This window comes from Pan paniscus, chromosome 3 (genome assembly GCF_029289425.2).
Source record: "Pan paniscus chromosome 3, NHGRI_mPanPan1-v2.0_pri, whole genome shotgun sequence".
NCBI lineage: Eukaryota > Metazoa > Chordata > Mammalia > Primates > Hominidae > Pan > Pan paniscus.
The window spans coordinates 144667860-144692847 of NC_073252.2; the positions used below are offsets into that span (position 1 = coordinate 144667860).

At 37.5% G+C, this 24988-nt stretch overlaps 1 protein-coding gene across 4 annotated transcripts in view; it reads right to left on the reverse strand.

Moving 5' to 3' along the window:
* The window catches only part of TTC29 (tetratricopeptide repeat domain 29), a 243729-nt gene that overhangs the window by 96873 nt on the left and 121868 nt on the right, over positions 1 to 24988 (reverse strand). For 3 of the 4 annotated variants that reach the window (XM_055111882.1, XM_003815851.3, XM_055111881.1), the window contains 2 exons: positions 23976 to 24099; positions 7379 to 7607 (listed from right to left, as the gene is read on the reverse strand). In XM_055111882.1, the coding sequence (XP_054967857.1) occupies positions 7379 to 7607; positions 23976 to 24099 (353 nt within the window). The remainder of the gene's footprint in view (positions 1 to 7378; positions 7608 to 23975; positions 24100 to 24988) is intronic. The other variant, XM_034959219.2, reaches the window with a different exon arrangement.

The following is a 24988-nucleotide window of genomic DNA, read 5'->3' on the forward strand; positions in this document are numbered from 1 at the left end:
ATCAGGGAGAATGATGTTTTAAAAACCCATAATAATTTTATTAGTTTTTAGGATTATCTTAAATTCAATTAGAGTAAAATAAAACTTAAAAGCATAAGAATTTTCTCAGAAAGCTAGGAATCATAGATTTAAAGAACAAAAAAGGAATTCAGAGAGATCATATAGTCTAATCACCTCTGTTGCACCCCAATTTTCAAATGAGGAACTTACACAAGCTGAGAATTTTAGTCCATAGGGACACTGAATAAAATACTTAGTATATTAAGTAATTATCCATTTAATGTCTCCTAAACCACACATCATAATAATAATGTCAACATCAACACCAATAACATGACTACTGAAAAAAATTTTAGATTTTTTGGGTGGGAGGCATTTTTTAGGATATAATCCATTAGAGATGTATGGTCAAATTTCTCTGTTTTAAAGCCATCCGGAATTTTTCCTTTCTGTGTGATTACATCACCAACTGGATACATATTTAGGGTCATTGGCTTTATCTGTTTATTTATTTTTAGATTTTTAGAAGTTACTTTTGCTTTTTCAAAAATTTCTTTTGTTGGGGCTCCTTGTAGAAATGGTAGATTCCAGGTCTGGATGCAAAGATGTATGCCATGAGCCTGAAACAATTTCTCATAGCAAATAGAAAGCCATCAGAACCCACAAAGCTGACATTAGAAGGCCCCTTTGTGCAGTAGGCTGTGATGATCTGGGGCCCCAAAATACCCAGTATCAAAATATATCACCCACCCTTAGCCAGGTAAAGTTTGTGTAATCTAAGAAAAAAAAGGTCAAAATTAAAAACAAATCCCTTTTAGAGGAACCCAACAACTAGGCAATGAGCTATGGATGCTAAAACAGTGAGTTCCCAAAGAAGAGACTGATGAGCACTGACAACATTCAGTTCAAATATTGAGCTATGGTGGTCCCCAGGCTGGCAGTTGTCTGCCTGGTGGAAACTGAAGGTGCCTCTACAAAATCAGATTTCTCCATTTAATTTACATTTACTTTCACATTTGTTATAAACCCTACAATTGGTTAATTGTTTGCATTAACCAATTATTTTTAAAGCAAATTTAAAAAGAAAAATTATTTTTACTGACATATTTCTAATTTTCATGTTCTTTATTTCTTTGCACAGATGCAGATTTCAAACTGAATCCCTTTTCCTTCAGTGTGTAGGAATGTAACATTTCTTGTACTGATGTTTAGTGATTAATTCTCTCAGCTTTTGTATGGTTGGCAAAAGCTTTATTTTGCCTATGGTTTTGAAAGATATTTTCACTGAGTATACAATTCTAGGTTTGATGCTCATTTTTTTTTTATTTCAGTACTTTAAATATCTTCTTCTGAACTGTATTTTTTACAAAGATCTTTCTGGGTTTTTTTGTTTGTCCTGTCTCTGTATGTAGTGTCCTTCCTCTCCCACCTCACCCTGGCTGCTTTAACATATTTCTTTTTATCACTGGTTTCAAGCACTGACTACGGTATGCCTCCATTTAGTTTCTTCATGTTTCTTTTGCTTACAGTTTACTGGGCTTCTTAAATTCCAGTTTGTGGTTTTTCTTAAATCAAATTTGTAAAACAACTGGCCACTGATTACTTTGTTATATATATATACATATATATATATATATACATATATATATATATACATATATATATATATACATATATATATATATACATATATATATATACATATATATATATATATACATATATATATATATACATATATATATATACATATATATATACATATATATATATATATATATATACACACATATATATATATTCGTTCTCTCTTCTTTTCCCTCTCCTTTGGGGCCTCCAATTCAATCATATATTAGGCTTCTTGAAGTTGACCCACAGTTCTCTGACATTCTCTGTTCAATTTTTTTTTCAGTATTTTTTCACACTATTTCATTGTGAATAGTTTCTATTGCTATGTCTTCAAGTTCACTAACCTTTTCCTTTGCATTGTGTAATCTGCTGCTAATCCCATTCAATTTATTTTTCATCTTGGACATTTTATTCCATGACTCTTTAAGTTCCTACTACCTCCTTGAACATATGAACTATAGGATATAGGAGTGGCATCAGATTTAGGAGGGAAGAGGTAGCCACAAAGTAAAATATATGAAGAGGAATAATCATGAGGAGAAAAGCAGGAATATTCAGAAATCAGGAGCCCCAGGAACAGCGGGGGGTAGGGTAGGGTTGAGGAAATGCTAAGGGGAAGTAAGACACAGGATTGGATACAGGAGGATGAATTAAAAGTAAGTCTTCAGATAAAATAGTTCACTAAGATTAGCAGCCTCAAGAGTGCCAACCAGGGAAAAGTAAAACTTTTATTATAAATTCTAGCAGAAGGATCAAATACACTTAGTCTTCCTATAGTTGTTTAATATATAATAAAAATAATGATAATAATAAGTTTCCTTTTGTGGAAATTCACAGAAGCCGATGTTTGTGGGGAGAAAACCAACAAATAAAATGCTCATGAACATCTAGATTGTACTCTTAAAGACTACAAAATACTGGCCGGGCTAGGCATGGTGGCTCATGCCCGTAATCCCAGCACTTTGGGAGGCCGAGGCAGGTGGATCACGAGGTCAGATCGAGACCATCCTGGGTAACACAGTGAAACCCCGTCTCTACTAAAAATACAAAAAATTAGCCGGGTATTGGGGCGGGCACCTGTAGTCCCAGCTACTCGGGAGGCTGAGGCAGGAGAATGGCATGAACCCGGGAGATGGAGCTTGTAGTGAGCCGAGATTGCACCGCTGCACTCTAGCCTGGGTGACAGAGCCAGACTCTGTCTCAAAAAAAAAAAAAAAAAAAAAAAAAAGACTACAAAATACCATATTTAGTGAGAAAGATGCTCTTACTAAGAAATCATGGTCAGTTCCAGAGGAATCTTGTCGACATATATTTTGAACCTCAGGTAACAGGTTAAGGACACAAAATGAAATCTTTTGCTGAAAGTCACAAAGCTAATTAATGCTCAGTATGATGTTAGAGCTCAGCTCACTGGACTCTTGACTAGTAGCCTCTCTGAATGACACCAAGCTGCCAGTAGGTGAGCTTTGATTCAGTCATATTTTTCACCAGATTCTTCTTTTTCTTTGTGTTGGTTATGAAAACACTATTAAAGACAGAGAGTTCCTCTGTCATTATAAGATGGATGAAACCCACTTGCTTGCTGACTTTTTGGCTAATTCCATGACTTCCTCCTCATTATTAAAGTTAATAACCAACAGAAGTAGCTGATTGTAATAAAAGCTGAGGATCACTAGTGAGTGTGATTTTTTTTCACTTTTTTTTTAAAGGGTTGAGTTCATGAATGAAAAATACAAGCAAGGAACAGGTTACAAAAACATGACTCAATATTAAGCCCAGGGACCCACATTAAGCCAACATAAACCAAGGGCTGTGAGACAAAGTCATGGTTTTGATCATTCTCTTTTAAGAATACTAAATGATGCACAAAACTACAATGATATCATTGCCAGTCAAGGAAACCTTTACATGCCATTTTGTAGAAAACAGTGTCTTTAAGTACTGACTGCCAGCAGTTTAATCTACTATATTTCTATAGTCAGGATTTGCATCTTATTTCTCTGATGTCATTTACATTTGGCTACAATAAGAAAGTACATTAAAACCATGTTACTGATATAATTATTATCAATGAAGTGGTTAACAATGTTGGTATTTAAATGGCCATAATTACATTTCTAGGTTAACACTGCTATTAAGTTGAATATGGAAAGCTTTTGCTTCTGTGTTGCTGTTCCACATGTGGGTCTGAGATCTCCAAAAGGCCAGATGAATGAGCCTTTCATTTAAAAAAATTCCTCTTGATTGTAGAGATAATAGCTCTAGTAAGGAAAGTAAACTATATTCTGGAGAAATCAGCAGAAATTCATAGGCTCTTAAGCCTTCTGGAGCCAACCAATTTCAGCTGATTTAGGATGAACAATTTTATTGAACTGCAATCAATTTGAATTTCTTCTAAATCTCTAAGTTTGGGAGGATAATCTATTCTTATTTTAATATTGGAAAGAAAGAATAAGCACTCAGGTCTAACCATATCTAAGAGTGTTAGAATAGAATGAAGGTGCCTACATTTGCTGTGTTCCCTCTGAAAGGTATAAAGATGAGAGATGATTGCTGGTGAGTCACTGTTCTATTTCATCTAGAGACCTGAATGCTCTCACTGCTCTATTCCCTTAGGGGGTCATGTTCCTCTGCTTAAAAGAATATTGCCTGCTCTCTGAGCTAATGATTTGTTTGGAGGATGGAAGTCTCAGAGGTGAAGATAACTGCACAGCTTTTAAAATGTATCTTTCAGATCTTTGATCTGTTTTTTTTCTGAATACATGGGACCCTTCAATGGCAAGATTAAAGATGCCTTTTCTTAGAAGAAAGGCAAAAGTTGAAAACTTAAAAGCTGTTCAGATTTCCAAATAATATTTTTGTATTTTTTCATTTTGTTGACATCATGTTGGGTGAATGTCATCCTTCATTCATGTGATAATTGGATGGTAGTCAAAATGCAGTGTTGGATCACAGGTTTTCCAAGAAGGGGGGAAACTACGCATTTTGTTTAAAAAGTCGTTAATGCAAACTAGTTTATGATTAGGGCATACATACTCATTTTGAATTCGATTTGATTCAACAAATATTTACTTGGTACCTAGTAGATGCCAAACATCGTGTCTTCTTTTGTAGGGAATACCAAGAACAAGGGCCTGTTTTCAAGAGACTTTTACCCTTAATCAGGCAGTTAAGGCGATTACAGAAATGGCCGTGGTAGGATGCAGAATATGCCAAATGAAAATTGCGTGGAGAGAAATGAATGACATTCAATGTTGGACAGAGAAGAGATCACATTTAAATAAGAGGGCATCATGGAGGGTTTCAGCATTTGAGAATGACCTAGCAAAATGCGCAAGATTTTCCTGGATGGGGCTAGAACTGAGAGTAGGTGATAATAAAGCATGTGGTATGCTGAGGGCAGGGGGAGTGGCAGAGGGAAGTGGTCAGAAAAGATTGAGAAGCTTGTATTTAATGAACAGGCGGTGGGGAGCCGAGGAAGATTTTTAAGCAGAGCAGAGATGGTGTTAAGAGTTGTGGTTCAAGAAGTATTTTTGAAGCATTTTAAAGCAGAATTTCATGTCTTTTGAACTAAAAAATATGTTTATGTAAACAAACCTGTTTGATAATATCCTACAGGTTTCATTTTCCAAATAGAAGGGCTACCCCTGAAAATATTAAACCGTGCCAGTAGTATGAGAATTAATTTCTCACTTGTACTTGGACCCAAAAGGTTATTATTTTTCAGTTTTATAATGTTGTGGCTCATCCATGCATATATTTCTAATGTAGGCAAAATAAATCAGCAAAGGAGTGTTTTATTTTATAGCATTCTGAACAACTTAATCTGCCCCCTCTACCATACAAATAGCTGTTTTTAATATCTGAATAATATTTTGATATGCTTTTGTTCTGCTCCTAAGTCCTGTTGGAAAAAAAAACATGACCTTACAAAAACATGGAAATAAAACATAAAAAGTATAGAAAAATAAATAGTTTTACAGAATAAAGAAAAACAAAAGAGCCGGGTGCCGTGCCTCATGCCTGTAATCCCAGCAGTTTGGGAGGCCAAGACGGGTAGATCATGCGGTCAGGAGATCAAGACCATCCTGGCTAAGACTGTGAAACCCCATCTCTACTAAAAATACAAAAAAAAGTAGCTGTGCGTCATGGTTGGGCGCCTGTGGTCCCAGCTGCTCAGGAGGCTGAGGCAGGAGAATGGCGTGAACCCGGGAGGCGGAGCTTGCAGTGAGCCGAGATCACGCCACTGCACTCCAGCCTGGACAACAGAGCGAGACTCTGTCTCAAAAAAAAAAAAAAAAAAAAAAGAGACTTTTTTAAAGCGAAAATCAGGATGGCCTCGAATAGACATAGATCTGATCAGAAGATACTGTTTTCAGGAGTATTTTTTTTCATAATTACCATTGTGATGATTGGAGTTTATCCAAAATAAATCTGAAAATGTGAGAAGCTTTACTCATCTTCTACTAAACCTTCATCAGAATAAGTAATCTAATATAGGTCATGTTTCCTCTGCATTATTTTCTGCCATTCTGGGCAGAAAATATGTGAACCTGAAGGATACATAACTCAAAACTACAGACCTCTCAAATACGTGATGACAAGACAGCATGCTGAAGTAAGCACAATATGACGTGAAAGCAGTCAGTTAATAATGGACTGTAAATATTTTGGGGGTGTTTGAACACACTGAAATTCAAGAAGCTGCCAATTTTTTGAAGACTTCATGTTGTTTTCTCTTACTATGGATGTATTTGGAAGAAGATCTTTCCTTTTTTTTATAACTAGAGGACGGTGGGTAGTTAAGTAGTATTCTACTGACCTAAAAAAGTCAACAAAACTTATTTGTGCTTAATTTGCTATTATTTACAATTTATTCTATGGAGGAAATAAATACCAAAATAGATTGTTGTTTCATCTAAATGACCACAGGGGAAAACAATGAGTTCAAATCAAATAGAAGATACTTCTTCACATTACAAAAGGTTTGCCTTATGATTCCATTTGAGTTATGCCAAAATATTTTACCTTAAAAAGTTTGATTTGCACACAAATAAAAGAACTCTAAAGGCTGTCATAGGCAGTATTGTTTTTTTATTTTATTTTGTTTTGGTTTTTAAAATATCCCATTCTAAACTTAACTGGGAACTAGAGCCAAGCCTAGCTGGCACATAATACTGACCCCTGCATCCCTTCTAGATGTTTGGTTTTAATTGACTATTTTGAATAGAATTCTTCAATTCTATTGAATAAGAAAAAGCATGTGGCAAAAAAGTAGAATTGAGAAAGATTACTACCAAGTATTTTCTAAATTAATATTCCAACTCAAACTGATAAAAATACTTATCAGTAAAGTAAGCACATAAAACAAATTAGCATTCATCAACAGTCACTCTTTTCAGTAAGGTATAACATGGAGCATGCTAAAAAAGCATAAGCTTATTTCACATTCCTTATGCCTCATCGGTACCTATTGTTGACTAAGATAACTGATGAAAAAAAAAACAGCATGAGAATGGTGATTTATCAGGTACACCACATTATTACCACTATTTTATGCTTCTCTTAAACATCAAAGGTATAATTTAGCACAAAAGTATATCCAACCTTCATGTAGTTATGGATCCATGAAATTGAAATTACCAATCAAATTAAAATCACCGACATTTGAGTGAAACTTTCCAATGAAAGTAAATTAACCGTTGAGAATGATATGAAAACTAAAGTGTTCTAAAAACCAATGCCTTACCAGTAACTGGATCAGGTTCAATGTTACCTCTGCTCTCCTTCCATGACAGCAGGTAGTTGAGGCTGGTGAGATCTGCAGACTCTATATAGTTGTTCACTGTAAGCATCATCTGATGAGCTTTTGCTATTCCATAGTGAACTTTTGTCTCATCCATCAGAGGCATGCTCATTAGCTCTACTGTTGTGTCAAAAGCTTGCTGAAAGCACTCAGAAGCTTTGTTGTAGTATCCCTAAAATGGTAAGAGAAATAATTTTCTTTCTTACTTTTAATGTCACCATTTCACATATTTTCTGACCTTTCGACAGTTACAGCAGTTCATCTTCAAGAAGAAACAGATGGCAAGCAGGCTATTAGGATAAGTTTCTTTTAAAGACCTGTGATGACTCACCATTCAATATCTTGAAATTAACTTAGTAGGAAAGTTGTATCTATTAGACTAAGCTATATAAGACTTAAGTTCTGCAATGTCTGGCAAGATGGCTGAATAGAAACAGCTCTGGTCTGCAGCATCCAGTGAGCTCAACACAGAAGGCAGGTGATTTCTGCATTTCCAACTGAAGTAACCGGCTCATCTCTTTGGGAAGTGTTAGACAGTGGGTGCAGCCCACGGAGGGCAAGCCGAAGCAGGGTGGGGCATTGCTTCACCTGGGAAGTGCAAGGGGTTGAGGAATTCCCTCATCTAGCCAAGGGAAGCTGTGAGGGACTGTGCTGTGAGGAATGGTGCTCTGTGGCCCAGGTATTATGCTTTTCCCATGGTCTTCGCAACCCACAGACCAGGAGATTCCCTCTGGTGCCTATGGGTTTTGAGCACAAAACAGGGAGGCCGTTTGGGTAGACACTGAGCTAGCTGCAGGAGGTTTTTTTTTCACACCCCAGTGTTGCCTGGAATGCAAGCAAGACAGAACCATTCACTCCCCTGGAAATGAGGCTGAAGCCAGGGAGCCAAGTGATCTAGCTCAGCGAATCCCACCTGCAGGGAGCCAAGCAAACTAAGATCCACTGGTTTGAAATTCTCACTGCCAGCACAGCAGTCTGAAGTCAACCTGGGATGCTCGAAGTTGGTGGGGGGAGGGGGGCCCACCATTATGGAGGCTTGAGTAGGCAGTTTTCCCCTCACAGTGTAAAGAAAGCCTCTGGGAAGTTCCAACTGGGTGGAGCACACCACAGCTCCCCAAAGACCCTGTAGCCAGACTGCCTCTCTAGATTACGCCTCTCTGGGCAGGGCATCTCTGAAAGAAAGGCAGCAGCCCCAGTCAGGGGCTTATAGATAAAACTCCCATCTCCCTGGGACACAGCACCTTGGGGAAGGGAGGCTGTGGGCGCAGCTTCAGCAGACTTAAATTTTCCTGCCTGCCGGCCCTGAAGAGAGCAGTGGATCTGCCAGCACAGTGCTCAAGCTCTTCTAAGGGACAGACTGCCTCCTCAAGTGGGTCCCTGACCCCCATGCCTCCTGACTGAGAGACATCTCCCAGCAGGGGTAGACAGACACCTCATACAGGAGAGCTCTAGCTGGCATCTGGAGGGTGCCCCTCTGGGACGAAGCTTCCAGAGGAAGGAACAGGCAGCAATCTTTGCTGTTCTGCAGCCCTGCTGGTGACACCCAGGCAAACAGGGTCTGAAGCGCACCTCCAGCAAACTCCAGCAGACCTGCAGGAGAGGGGCCTGACTGTTAGAAGGAAAACTAACAAACATAAAGGAATAGCATCAACATCAACAAAAAGGATGTGCACCCAGAAATGCCATCCGAAGATCACCAACATCAAAGACCAAAGGTAGATAAATCCACAAAGATGAGAAAAAAACCGCACAAAAAGGCTAAAAATTCCAAAAACCAGAATACCTCTTCTCCTCCAAAGGATCATAACTCCTCGCCAAAAAGGGAACAAAACTGGATGGAAAATGAGTTTGACGAATTGACAGAAGTAGGTTTCAGAAGGTGGGTAATAAAAAACTCCTCCGAGCTAGAGGACCATGTTCTAACCCAATTCAAGGAAGCTAAGAACCTTGACAAAAGGTTAGATGAATTCCTATCTAAAATAACCAGTTTAGAAAAGAACATAAATGACCTGATGCAACTGAAAAACACAGCACAAGAACTTCATGAAGCATACAAAAGTATCAATAGCTGAATCGATCAAGTGGAAGAAAGGATATCAGGGATTGAAGATCAACTTAATAAAATAAAGTGTGAAGACAAGATCAGAGAAAAAAGAAGAAAAGGAATAAATAAAGCCTCCAAGAAATATGGGACTATGTGAAAGGACCAAATCTACATTTGATTGGTGTACCTGAAAGTGACGGGCAGAATGGACCCAAGTTAGAAAACACCCTTCAGGATACTATATAGGAGCACTTCGCCAACCTAGCAAGACAGGCCAACATTCAAATTCAGGAAATACAGAGAACACCACAAAACTCCTCGAGAAGAGCAACTCTGAGACACATAATCGTCAGATTCACCGAGGTTAAAATGAAGGAAACAATGTTAAGGGCAGCCAGAGAGAAAGGTCGGGTTACCCAAAAAGGGAAGCCCATCAGACTAACAGCGGATCTCTTGGGAGAAACCCTACAAGCCAGAAGAGAGTGGGGGCCAATATTCAACACTCTTAAGGAAAAGAATTTTCAACTCAGAATTTCATATCCAGCCAAACTAAGCTTCATAAGCTAAGGAGAAATAAAATCCTTTACAGACAAGCAAATGCTGAGAGATTTTGTCACCACCAGGCCTGCCCTACAAGAGCTCCTGAAGGAAGCACTAAATATGGAAAGGAAAAACCGGTACCAGCTACTGCAAAAACATCGAATTGTAAAGACCATCAACACTATGAAGAAACTGCATCGACTGATGGGCAAAATAACCAGCTAGCATCGTAATGACAGGATCAAATTCACACATGACAATATTAACCTTAAATGTAAACGGGCTAAATGCCCCAATTAATAAACACAGACTGGCAAATTTGATAAAGACTGAAGACCCATCGGTGTGCTTTATTCAGGAAACCCATCTCATGTGCAAAGGCACATATAGACTTAAAATAAAGGGATGAAGGAATATTTACCAGGTAAATGAAAAGCAAAATAAAAGCAGACGTTGCAATCCTAGTCTCTGATAAAACAGACTTTAAACCAACAAGGAAAAAAAAAAGACAAAGAAGGGCACTACATAATGGTAAAGGGATCAATGAAGCAAGAAGAGCTAACTAGCCTAAATACATATGCACCCCATACAGGAGCACCCAGATGAATAAGGCAAGTTCTTAGAGACCTACAAAGAGACTTAGACTCCCACATAATAATAGTAGGAGAATTTAACACTCCACTGTCAATATTAGACAGATCAATGAGACAGAAAATTAACAAAGATATTCAGGACTTGAACTCAGCTGTGGACCAAGCAGACCTAATAGACATCTACAGGACTCTCCACCCCAAATCAACACAATATACATTCTTCTCAGCACCACATCGCACTTATTCTAAAATTGACCACATAATTGGAAGTAAAACACTCCCTAGCAAATACAAAAGAATAGAAATCATAACAAACAGTGTCTCAGACCACAGTGCAATCAAATTAGAACTCAGGATTAAGAAACTCACTCAAAACTGCACAACTACATGGAAACTGAACAACATGCTCTTGAGTGACTACTGGGTAAATAACAAAATTAAGGCAGAAATAAATAAGTTCTTTGAAACCAATGAGAACAAAGACACAATGTACCAGAATCTCTGGGACACAGCTAAAGCAGTGTTTAGAGAGAAATTTATAGCACTAAATGCCCACATTGAAAAAGCAGGAAACATCTAAAATCGACGCCCTAACATCACAATTAAAAGAACTAGAGAAGCAAGAGCAAATAAATTCAAAAGCTAGCAGAAGGCAAGAAATAACTAAGATCAGAGAAGAACTGAAGGAGACAGAGACACAAAAAACCCTTCAAAAAAATCAATGAATCCAGGAGCTGGTTTTTTGAAAAGATTAACAAAACAGATAGAATGCTAGCCAGAATAATCAAGAAGAAAAGAGAGAAGAATCAAATAGATGCAACAAAAAATGATAAAGGGGATATCACTACTTATCCCACAGAAATACAAACTACCATCAGAGAATACTATAAATACCTCTACGCAAATAACTAGAAAATACAGAAGAAATGGATAAATTCCTGGACACATATACCCTCCCAAGACTATACCAGGAAGAAGTCAAATCCCTGAATAGACCAATAAGAAGTTCTGAAATTGAGGCAGTAATTAATAGCCCACCAACCAAAAAAAGCCCAGGACCAGACAGATCCACAGCCAAATTCTATCAGAGGTACAAAGAGGAGCTGGTACCATTCCTTCTGAAACTATTACAAACAATAGAAAAAGAGGGACTTCTCCCTAATTTATCTTATGAGGCCAGCATCATCCTGATAACAAAACCTGGTAGAGACACAACAAAAAAAGAAAATTTCAGGCCAATATCCCTGATGAACATTGATGCAAAAATCCTCAATAAAATACGGGCAAACCAAATCCAGCATCACATTAAAAAGCTTATTCATCATGACCAAATTGGCTTCATTCCTGGGATGCAAAGCTGGTTCAACATACGCGAATCAATAAACGTAATCTCTCACATAAACAGAACCAATGACAAAAACCACATGATTATCACAATAGATGCAGAAAAGGCCTTCGATAAAATTAAACACGCCTTCATGCTAAAAACTCTTGATAAACTAGATATTGATGGAATGTACCTCAAAATAATAAGAGCTATTTATGACAAACCACAGCCAATATCATACTTAATGGGCACAAGCTGGAAGCATTCCCTTTGAAAACCGGCACAAGAGAAGGATGTCCTCTCTCACCACTCCTATTCAACATAGTATTGGAAGTTCTGGCCAGGGCAATCAGGCAAGAGGAATAAATAAAGAGTATTTGAATAGGAAGAGAGGAAGTCAAATTGTCTCTGTTTGCAGATGACATGATTATATATTTAGAAAACCCCATCATCTCAGCCCAAAATCTCCTTAAGCTGAGAAGCAACTTCAGCAAAGTCTCAGGATACAAAATCAATGTGCAAAACTCACAAGCATTCCTATACACCAATAACAGACAGAGAGCCAAATCATGAGTGAACTCCCATTCACAATTGCTACAAAGAGAATAAAATACCTAGAAACACAACTTACAGGGATGTGAAGGACCTCTTCAAGGAGAACTGCAAACCACTGCTCAAGGAAATAAGAGAGAACACAAACAAATGGAAAAACATTCCATGCTCATGGATAGGAAGAATCAGTATCGTGAAAATAGCCATACTGCCCAATGTAATTTATAGATTCAATGCTATCCCCATGAAGCTACCATTGACTTTCTTCACAGATTTAGAAAAAATTACTTTAAATTTCATATGGAACTAAAAAAAGAGCCTGTATAGCCAAGACAATCCTAAGCAAAAAGAACAAAGCTGGAGGCATCACGCTACCTGACTTCAAACTATACTACAAGGCTACAGTAACCAAAACAGCATGGTACTGGTACCAAAACAGATATATAGATCAATGGAACAGAACAGAGTCTTCAGAAATAATGCCACACATCTACAACCAGCTGATCTTTGACAAACCTGACAAAAACAAGCAATGGGGAAAGGATTCCCTATTTAATAAATGGTGCTGGGAAAACTGGCTAGCCATATGCAAAAAACTGAAACTACGTCCCTTCCTTACACCTTATACAAAAATTAACTCAAGATGGATTAAAGACTTAAACATAAGACCTAAAACCATAAAAACCCTAGAAGAAAACCTAGGCAATACCATTCAGGACATAGGCATGGGCAAAGACTTCATGACTAAAGCACAAAAAGCAATGGCAACAAAAGCCAAAATTGACAAATGGGATCTAATTAAACTAAAGAGCTTCTGCACAGTAAAATAAACTATCATCAGAGTGAACAGGCAACCTACAGAATGGGAGAAAATTTTTGCAATCTAGCCAACTGACAAAGGGCTAAAATCCAGAATCGACAAAGGGCTAAAATCTAGAATCTACAAAGAACTTCAACAAATTTACAAGAAAAAAAAAACCAACTCCATCAAAAAGTGGGCAAAGGATATGAACAGACACTTCTTATAAGAAGACATTTATGCAGCCACCAAACATATGGAAAAAAAGCTCATTATTACTGGCCATTAGAGAAATGCAAATCAAAACCACAATGAGATACCATCTCATGCCAGTTAGAATGGTGATCATTAAAAACTCAGGAAACAACAGATGCTGGAGAGAATGTGGAGAAATAGAAACGTTTTTATCCATTGGTGGGCGTGTAAATTAGTCCAACCATTGCAGAAGACAGGGTGGCGATTTCTCAAGGATCTAGAACCAGATATACCATTTGACCCAGCAATCCCATTACTGGGTATATTCCCCAAGGATTATAAATCATTCTACCATAAAGACACATAGACACATATGTTTATTGCAGTATTGTTCACAATAGCAAAGACTTGGAACCAACCTAAATGCCCATCAATGATAGACTGGATAAAGAAAATGTGGGACATATACACCATGGAATACTATGCAGCTATAAAAAAGGATGACTTCATGTCCTTTTTATGGACATGGATGAAGCTAGACACTATCATTCTCAGCAAACACAGGAACAGAAAAAACAAACACCACATGTTCTCACTCATAAGTGGGAGTTGAACAACGAGAAGACATGGACACAGGGAAGGGAACATCACATACCTGTTGGGGACTGGGGGACTAGGGGAGGGATAGCATTAGAAGAAATACCTAATATAGATGACAGGTTGATGGGTGCAGCAAACCACCATGGCACGTGTATACCTATGTAACAAACCTGTATGTTCTGCACATTTATCCCAGAACTTAAAGTATATATAAAAAAAGTCTTATGTTCTTATCAATAAAAAGTGGTCAAATATTGGCAGTTTCATATGGTTCAACCTAATACATGGTAGTAAAAAGAAATTTGGGAATGAGTGAACCAATTCACATTGATTTGGATAGAATTTTACTATTTGTAGAGTTGGATTTAGCTAATGAAATATTTTTTACATACCTTCTTTTTTTTTTTTTTTTTTTTTTTTGAGGTGGAGTCTCGCTCTGTCGCCCAGGTTGGAGTGCAGTGGCATGATTTCAGCTCACGCAACCTCTGCCTCCCAGGTTCAAGCGATTCTCCTGCCTCAGCCTCCCGAGTAGCTGGGATTACAGGCATATGCCACCACGCCCAGTTAATTTTTTATGTTTGGTAGAGACGGGGTTTTATCATGTTGGTCAGGCTGGTTTCAAACTCCTGACCTCAAGTGATCCACCCGCCTCGGCTTCCCAAAGTGCTGGGATTACTATGTTTTGTTTTCAGTCACAGCAAAAGGTCATTTCAGCCAAGTCATTTAGTTAATGGATGGTGAAAATAAATGTATCTATCCTCTAATTCGTTTACTGCTCTTATTTTCCCATGTTCATATGCCATTCTTCTTAACTGAGAATATTGAAGTATTCAAAATTTCTGAAAAATGTGATGGTGATGTCACTAGCACCAATCAAATGATCATTTAAATATCTCTTCAAGAAGTCCTTTGCAACAGCTCAAGCTGCAAAAATTCAGGGTTTTGTTGTTGTTGTTGTTTGTTAGTCAGTGTCACCTCTATTAAAAGCTATCCTCCACAAATAAATACTGTTTACACGGCTCTTATGAAGCATGGGGGCCAATGCTAAATACTTCGTATATATTATGTCATTAACTTTCACACGTCACCCTATAAGGAAAATATTATTCTTATTTTACAGATAATCATATTGAGCCTCAGAGAAAAGAGCATCTTCTGCCACCCCCAAATCTTCTAAAAATCCTCATGAAAATCTCTTTCTAAGAGGAGGACATTATCTAGGATTGATCTACATTTGTAAAGGCTCTAGGAGACAAAATTTCCTTTCTTCACTGACTTCTAACCCTTTAGGCTCCACCATCTCCTCCCTTCCACTCATCTCTCTCCTCCTCACCCCACCAAACACACAAAAAACAAAAACATGCATGTACACTCTTTTGAACAGAAACCCTTATATGGGAGAAAGTTTTGCCGTATGAGTTGTTGTCAGTTTCTAATATTTTATGAAGGAAATGAACATAAAAATAACACAGGAACAGCTTTATAGCATTACAGCAAGTAGAGGTAAAACACATCTTCAACTCTGCATACCTCTGTATAATCATGAAGCTCCAAGATCGGTCAAACTGACTGAATAAAGAAATTTCTGGCAAGGTGAGGAGGAGCAGAAATAGAACTTCTGTGATCATTTTGTTAGAAACAGGAAGAGCACATATAACACTATGTTATATGCCCACACAGACAGTTTAGGAGAACTGTTTATTCAAATGATTCATTCCAACCAACTTTGTTAATTGAAACAGAGTCTCTCCATATTACATCAAAAATAACTTTTGTTTGTTGAGGTGAACGATTCTTTCTCTTTCTTCAAGGCATAAAACATAAAATTTATATGAGAAAAAAGTTAATTAGAAAAAATAAAACTGTATCAAAGGTATTTGTATGCCAATGAAGTAAACTATAATTGAGAAACATACAAATACTGAAGATGATGAAAATAAATGTCACTAAAATTATAGATTTTCCTGGTAGATATAAAAGACATAGGACAAAATACATGAAAATATATAATTAGGCCAAACATAACCATTTTTTAGAAACAAAAGTATAAATATCTAATTGATATTCTAATTATATTTCTGAGATTTCAATTATTTATTGTTTTAGGTGAGAGTCTTAATTAGGAAAATTAGAGACCACAAATAAGTGGACATATATATGAATTTCCAAAGTTATTTTTATATGTTATTAAGTTAAAATTAACTCATTCATTCATTTGGCAACCACGCTGAGCCAGGCCAAATGCCAGGCCATGCAGAAGGAGCAGTAAATGGAGTTTCCACTCAAGTTTTTGAGGTTACTGTTAAGTGTAAGTAGTGATATGCCTAAAATTTTGATTAGATCTTATTTAAGTGCCTTTTTACTCTTAAAATGGGAGCTTTATAATTAGCTAATTATTATTCCCTCAAATTGTACTTAGTATTCCATCTGTAGATGCACATAACTGACATTAAATAGATATAAACCTACCAGTTTTTCTAGTTTCTCTAGTTTAAAACGCTACTAAAGAAATAAAAAATTAATTATTTTAAGATGCAAACATTTGTATACGTACCATTTTAGAATGAGATTTTGCTAATGTATATTGTACTTGTGGATGTTTAATTCTTAGAGTTTACTGTCTAAATCTCTTCTCCAAAGGTTAAATACAACTTTCTACAGTTTATTTCTATTATCAGATAATCCCTATTCTATTATAAAATTCAGAAGATTCTAGTAATTAGTCTTGGCAATCTCAAATATGAGTTTGACAATATGCACTTCCTAAATGAATCTTACGGGAAGAGAACAACTTCATTTAATGTTATTAATATTCCTGATAAGCATTCAGGGGACAATTCCAGGACAGGATCTTGATGACATCATAGACCTTGGAACAACGCTCATATTATTACATTATAACATAGAATTTTCTTGCATTATTTTGATTTTTAGTGTCTAAAATGTCACTCTATTCAATGAGCAAGCTCAAAATAAATGAGCATTTTCTCAGTACTAAGGATAAATCATTTCCTACCCATTTTCCCTATAATTTTAGTGTTGGAACCACCATTCTTTTTAACTATGTCATTAGTCTAATTTTATTAAGGAATGAGAAATCTTATAAACCTAGTTATTTCCTCTAAAACATTCTCATTTGACCACTTTACACTAATTATATATTTTCAATTAACAGTCCATCAAAAGACCCGGAGGGTAGGATGAGTGGTCCATTTTCTATGATTACATAGTAAAAGGTAAATAACTAGGATACAGGATATTTTTAAGATGTGCTAATTCTAATTATAATTACTATAATAATTTACAGAAAAGGTAACTCCAATATTTTTCCAATTATTATAATTTTGGTCTTATAATATTTTTATTTCTTGAAAATTGTTAAGAATACAATTACAATACCTTGCAGGAGTAATATGAAGCCAGAAAATATTGGGTTTGCTTTTAAAGATTCAGGACAAGTTTTCAAAATGCTAAAATATTATACAAAAATGAAATAGAGGCTGGGCATGGTGGTTCATGCCTGTAGGTAGCCAGCACTTTGGGAGGCCAAGGAGGGAGGATCACTTGAGGGCAGGAGTTCGAGACGAACCTGGCCAACATGGTGAAACCCCGTCTCTATGAAAAATACAAAAATTAGCTAGGTGGGGTGGCATGTGCCTGTAATCCAATCTACTTGGGAGGCTGAGGCAGGAGAATCACTTGAACCCGGGAGGCAGAGGTTGCAGTAAGCTGACACCACACCACTGCACTCCAGTTTGGGCAACAAGAGTGAAACTCTGTCTCAAAACAACAACAACAATGACAAAATGAAATAGAAGTCTGAACTTTCACAAGTGAGAGAATACTACTCTTAAGTGGTATGAAACTGGTTACAAATTTATTTATTGGTCCAAGGAACTGACATGTTTTTGATCACCTATTCTGTGCCAGGTTTTTTTCTAGACACTAGAATAATAAACGAGGCAGATATAGTTTCTGCTCCCATTAAACTTACATTTTGGCCAAATTAAACAACAATAATAAGAAAATAACATGAACAAGAAAACTATGAGATAAATGCTACATGGATAATTCAAATACAGTAATTTTAAAGAGTGACCCAGGTGGGGCAGCTCATGCCTATAATCCACAGCACTTTGGAAGGCTGAAGCAGGAGAATCCTTTGAGTCCGGGAGTTCAAGACCAGCCTGAGCAACATGACAAAACGCTGCTTCTATTTTAAAAAAAAGTTGGAGGGGTGGTGGGGGGGCGGGCAAGGTGGCTCATGCCTGTAATACCAGCCCTTTGGGAGGCCGAAGTGGGCGGATCATGAGGTCAAGAGATCAAGACCATCATGGCCATCATGGTGAAGCCCTGTATCTACTAAAAATACAAAAATTAGCTGGGCATGGTGGTGCATGCCTGTAGTCCCAGCTACTCAGGAGGCTGAGGCAGGAGAATTGCTTGAACTCGGGAGGCGGAGGTTGCAGCGAGCCGAAATTGTGCCACTGCACTCCAGCCTGGCAATAGAGCAAGACTCCATCTCAAAAAAAAAAAAAAAAAAAAAAAAAGGGAGGGGGGCGACCTGATGGCCACTCTTTCGTTGCTAAGGGGAAGGCCCCACTGAAGAGGTGACATTGAACAGAGATCTGAGTGACAAGAAGCCAGCAATGTGAAGTTCAGAGCATTTCATGTAGAGCATTCCAGCCAAGGCAAATGTTCTAAGGCAGGAACTAGCTTAACATGCTTAAAGAACTCCAAGAATGTCAATTCGCTATGGTGGAGTGGATAAAAAGGAGTAGGAAGCAATGAGGTCAGAGATAGGGGTGGGGCTATCTCATATTTTAGGACAGGGTAGGGATTTATATTTATGTTCTCAGAAGAATGACAAGTAATGGAAGCATTTTAAGCAGAGAAATCGCATTTTACATTTTAAAATAATTACTTTGGCCTCTTTCTGCTTATGCGGGGGTGGGAGGGAAGAGAGTGCATGCAGGAAGCTGAGTTTAGGGCTTACTGCAGTGTCTAGGTGAGACAATGTAGTGTCATAAACTGATGTGACAGTTGCAGAGATAGAGGGAAAAGGGTGGATTTGAGATATATATTTGGTAACATAAAGGTCAGAGTTTGCTTTTGGATTGAATATGGAGCCGAGGGAGAGGAGAATTGAAGGATTTTCAGATTTTTGCCTTAAGTGACTGGGTGGATGGATAATGTTACTATTTATTAAGGTGGAGAAGAGTAGAAAGCAGTGGGTTCCATTTGAAATATGTTAGAAATCTGGGTGGAGGTGCTAAAGAAGCAATTGCCTTTACAAAGTTTGGAGTCCCAGGAGAAATCAGGATTGGAGATACAAATGTGGAAGTCACTGTCATATGGATAGTATTTAAAAGCCATGGGCCTGGATGGGGCAGATAAGAGGAGCTCATAGATTAAAAAGAGAAGATTGCCTGGAAAATGCCTAAATAATATTCTAAAGCGGTTGAGATTTAAGTTGTTAGAAGAAAAAATTTAGAGAAAAAAACAATAAGTTCAGTTTTTAGTACATTATAGTTGAAGACATCTAAGTGAAGACATCAAGTAGGTGGTGGGGTATGCATTTGGAATTGAGGGGAGAGATCTGAGCTTTTAAAAGGATTGTTCCTCAAAACAGAAGGGCAAAAAACACAACTTTTTAGCCTACCTCCAAACAACACCCAAACCCAGCCCTTCTGTACAACATGAACATTGCTAACCAATATTTTCCTAATAACAGAAAGCACAAGGAAAATAAACTTTTCTGAGGGGCAATATTTTTATACTTGCATTTTCTTAATGTTTTTGCCAAGAGTTTATATCTCAGCAATGTGTATTTAATTCTCCGATTTTTGATTCTTGGAGAAGAGTTTAGTGTCTGAAGTTAAGGTATAAGAAATAATATCCAAAAGCTGTGTCAACTTCCAGAAGTTAAATTTCATCAGTTCATCCCTATTCTAATAGAAAATTTGGAGGATTCTGGGTATTTGCACTATCTTCAAATATATATGCCTTCAAATATACAAGTTGATTCATACACCATATCATACTGCATATATTCATATACTATATCTTTTCTTCTATGCTATAGGAGATGCTCCCTCATTAGACTGTGAGCCTCACAAGGGTTTAGGTCTTGTCTGTTTTCACCACTGTATCCTAAAAAGTAAGCAAAAGCAAATACAAAATCAAGGAGAGAGGAGTCAATAAAGGCAAAGAAACGGGCAGGGAACCAGAGGGTAGCAGAGGAAGCACACGACATGCAAAACCTGAGCACAGCTAGAGCAACAGGCAGGGGAGGACTCGAAAAAAGAGGGGAAACAACGTGGTGGAGATGGGGGAGAGGGAGAGGATGACCCGGGGGTCAGAGAGCAAGGAGGAGGGACGAGAAGGAAGGATGCAGGACAGGAGGGAGCAAGATGGGTAAGGGAGGTGGGGAGAAGAAGGGCCAGAAGAAAAGGGGGCTTTTTAGATTTCAAGTAATAGGAGAGAGGGGGGGCAAATGAGCCCAGGGGAGCAAGAGAGGGGATGTAAGACAAAAAGGAAATGAGACACCTTGTTTGAAAGCACTTACTCCATATCAGGAACTAAAGAAATATTAGTTTCACTCATTCAAATTAATTTCAAACTCGATTTCCTTAAAAAAAATCCTAAATCCTTCTGAAATAAAGTCAATTTTATGGCAAACAATGGAATACTGTAGTGGTTAGGAGAATGGGTTTGAATACCATTGCCACCCAGAATTATCTGAGGGTCTGGCAAAGGGGAATTGTTTGATACCACTAAGGGTGTAGAGAATAACAGAAGTTTATAAAGATAGTACCTCAAGACAGGGATGCCGTCTCTCACCACTCCTATTCAACATAGTGTTGGAAGTTCTGGCCAGGGCAGTTAGGCAGGAGAAGGAAATAAAGGGTATTCAATTAGGAAAAGAGGAAGTCAAATTGTCTCTGTTCGCAGACGACATGATTGTATACCTAGAAAACCCCATTGTCTCAGCCCAAAATCTCCTTAAGCTGATAAGCAACTTCAGCAAAGTCTCAGGATACAAAATCAATGTGCAAAAATCACAAGCATTCTTATACACGAATAACAGACAAACAGAGAGCCAAATCATGAATGAACTCCCATTCACAATTGCTTCAAAGAGAATAAAATACTTAGGAATCCAATTTACAAGGGATGTGAAGGACCTCTTCAAGGAGAATTACAAACCACTGCTCAATGAAATAAAAGAGGATACAAACAAATGGAAGAACATTCCATGCTCATGGATAGGAAGAATCAATATTGTGAAAATGGCCATACTGCCCAAGGTAATTTATAGATTCAATGCCATCCCCATCAAGCTACCAATGACTTTCTTCACAGAATTGGAAAAAACTACTTTAAAGTTCATATGGAACCAAAAAAGAGCCCGCATCACCAAGTCAATCCTAAGCCAAAAGAACAAAGCTGGAGGCATCATGCTACCTGACTTCAAACTATACTACAAGGCTACAGTAACCAAAACAGCATGGTACTGGTACCAAAACAGAGATATAGATCAATGGAACAGAACAGAGCCTCCAGAAATAACGCCGTGTATCTACAAGTATCTGATCTTTGACAAAACTGAGAAAAACAAGCAATGGGGAAAGGATTCCCTATTTAATACATGATGCTGGGAAAACTGGCTAGCCATATGTAGAAAGCTGAAACTGGATCCCTTCCTTACACCTTATACAAAAATTAATTCAAGATGGATTAAAGACTTAAACGTTAGACCTAAAACCATAAAAACCCTAGAAGAAAACCTAGGCATTACCATTCAGGACATAGGCATGGGCAAGGACTTCATGTCTAAAACACCAAAAGCAATGGCAACAAAAGCCAAAATTGACAAATGGGATCTAATTAAACTAAAGAACTTCTGCACAGAAAAAGAAACTACCATCACAGTGAACAGGCAACCTACAAAATGGGAGAAAATTTTCACAACCTACTCATCTGACAAAGGGCTAATATCCAGAATCTACAATGAACTCAAATAAATTTACAAGAAAAAAACAAATAACCCCATCAAAAAGTGGGCAAAGGATATGAACAGACAGTTCTCAAAAGAAGACATTTATGCAGCCAAAAGACACATGAAAAAATGCTCATCATCACTGGCCATCAGAGAAATGCAAATCAAAACCACTATGAGATACCATCTCACACCAGTTAGAATGATGATCATTAAAAAGTCAGGAAACAACAGGTGCTGGAGAAGATGTGGAAAATTAGGAACACTTTTACACTGTTGGTGGGACTGTAAACTAGTTCAATCATTGTGGAAGTCAGTGTGGCAATTCCTCAGGGATCTAGAACTAGAAATACCATTTGACCCAGCCATCTCATTACTGGGTATATACCCAAAGGAATATAAATCATGCTGCTGTAAAGACACATGCACACGTATGTTTATTGCAGCACTATTCACAATAGCAAAGACTTGGAACCAACCCAAATGTCCAACAATGATAGACTGGATTAAGAAAATGTGGCACATATACACCATGGAATACTACGCAGCCATAAAAAATGAAGAGTTCATGTCCTTTGTATGGACATGGATGAAATTGGAAATCATCATTCTCAGTAAACTATCACAAGGACAAAAAACCAAACACCACATGTTCTCACTCATAGATGGGAATTGAACAATGAGAACACATGGACACAGGAAGGGGAACATCACACTCTGGGGAGTGTTGTGGGGTTGGGGAGGGGGGAGGGAGAGCATTAGGAGAGATATCTAATGCTAAATGACGAGTTAATGGGTGCAGCACACCACCATGGCACATGTATACATATGTAACTAACCTGCACATTGTGCACATGTACCCTAAAACTTAAAGTATAATGATAATAAAAATAAATAAATAAATAATAAATAAATAAATAAAAAGATAGTACTTCTCCAGCTGTAAAGCACATACGTTAACTTAGTATGCACAATAACTTTATGAGGTGAGAAAACTGAGGCACCTAGAAATTTAAGTAACTGGCCCAAAGTCACAGATCTTACAAGTGAAAGAGCTGGGTTTTTAACTCAAGCAGTGTGGTTTTGGAATTAGTGATTTTATTCACTCCATACACAGACTCTCAAAGAGATTAACAGAAAGTGTATAAACATAATTTGAGAACATAATTACCCTAAAAATGATGGATCTTATTCATGATCAAAACGGCAATTATAACTACAGAAACAAGGCTCTTTCACACCATTTCTAAAGGAGAATCAGTAATAAAAAGATAAAATCAGGAGAAAATACGACAAAAGTCCATTGTGACCAGTACATTCTACTAATAACAGCTTCTTGAATTGGATAATTTTATTTTGGACTTTTTGTTCTTCTTCCTGTTTTCTCTTTCATGTAATCAATCTGTTGCTAAAATTCCACTCTAAATTTTCTGCAGAATTATTTTTAGGATTGTCGTTTCTTCTTCTAAGGAAACTAGCAGGGCGCCACAGCTGGATTAATAAACAATTTGGAGCGAGAGAGATGAATGTCAGTGGAAGCAGATAATAGCCAACAGTTATAATCAATTTCCTTTGAATTAAATATTTTAATTGCTCCTCAAATCCAGTGTCACTTAGAATCCTCACTGGATGTGAATATATGAATCAGGGTTAGCAGCTCATAAGGACTGTCCCCGCATGGCCCTAAGGTATTGGAAAAGGAGAAGGAGGAGGAGGCATTTCTCCTACTAGTCCTTGCCATGGACATTAACTACACCCTGCAGTCCAGGGCCATTCTGCATAATATATTGTGGGAAGACAAGGATGACATGAGAAGAGACTTTTAAAATGGGAAATTTCTCCCTAAACACTGCAAATTTCTCTATAAACAAGAAACACATAGACTCACTTTTTCATTGTAGATGTCCCCAAGCATTGTACTTGCTCTCACCAAATCTAGGCTTTGAAAATTTTTTCTTGCAATTTTCACAAATTTTTTCAAGTATTTAATTGCTTCTGTCATCTCTCCTTGGCTAGAATGAATGAAATAGGAAGTCAATGGAGTATCATCTCACTTAATGTCACAGTAAAGAGGAAGTATCTTGTGTCTTTGCTGTAGAAAATGCAAGATGGTTATCAGGATAATAAGATTTAATATGTAAATACCAAATTAAAAATATATGGCTTGTTTTTCTTGGAGCATACATTGAATTAAAACTGAAACTTTTAAATCCTCATGCATTGCTAATAGAAATGTAAAATGGTACATCTTCTTGGGAAAACAGCTTGGCATTTCCTCAAAAACTTTAACATAGAGTTACCATATGACCCAGAAATTTTACTCCAAAATATATACCCAAGTGAAGCAAAAATATGTCAACACAAAAAGTCATATACATGAAAGTTCATAGCAGCATTATTCATAATAGCCAAGGCATGAAAACAATTGAAATGTATATCAACTGATGAATGAGTAAACAAAATGTGTTGTATACCTACAATGAAATATTATTCAGTCTTAAAAAAGAATGAGGTAGGCCGGGCACGGTGGCTCATGCCTGTAATCCCAGCACTTTGGGAGGCCCAGGTGGGCGGATCACGAGGTCAGGAGATTGAGACCATCCTGGCTAACATGGTGAAACCCCATCTCTACTAAAAATATAAAAAATTAGCCAGGCGTGGTGGCGGGCACCTGTAGTCTCAGCTACTCAGGAGGCTGAGGCAGGAGAATGGCATGAACCTGGGAGGCAGAGCTTGCAGTGAGCTGAGATCACAGCCTGGGCAACAGAGCAAGACTCCTGTCTCAAAAAAAAAAAGAATGAGGTAGTGATACATGTTGCAACATGGATGAAACTTGAAAATATGCTAAGTGAAAGAAGCCAGACAACAAAAGATCACACACCATATGAGCCCATTTATACG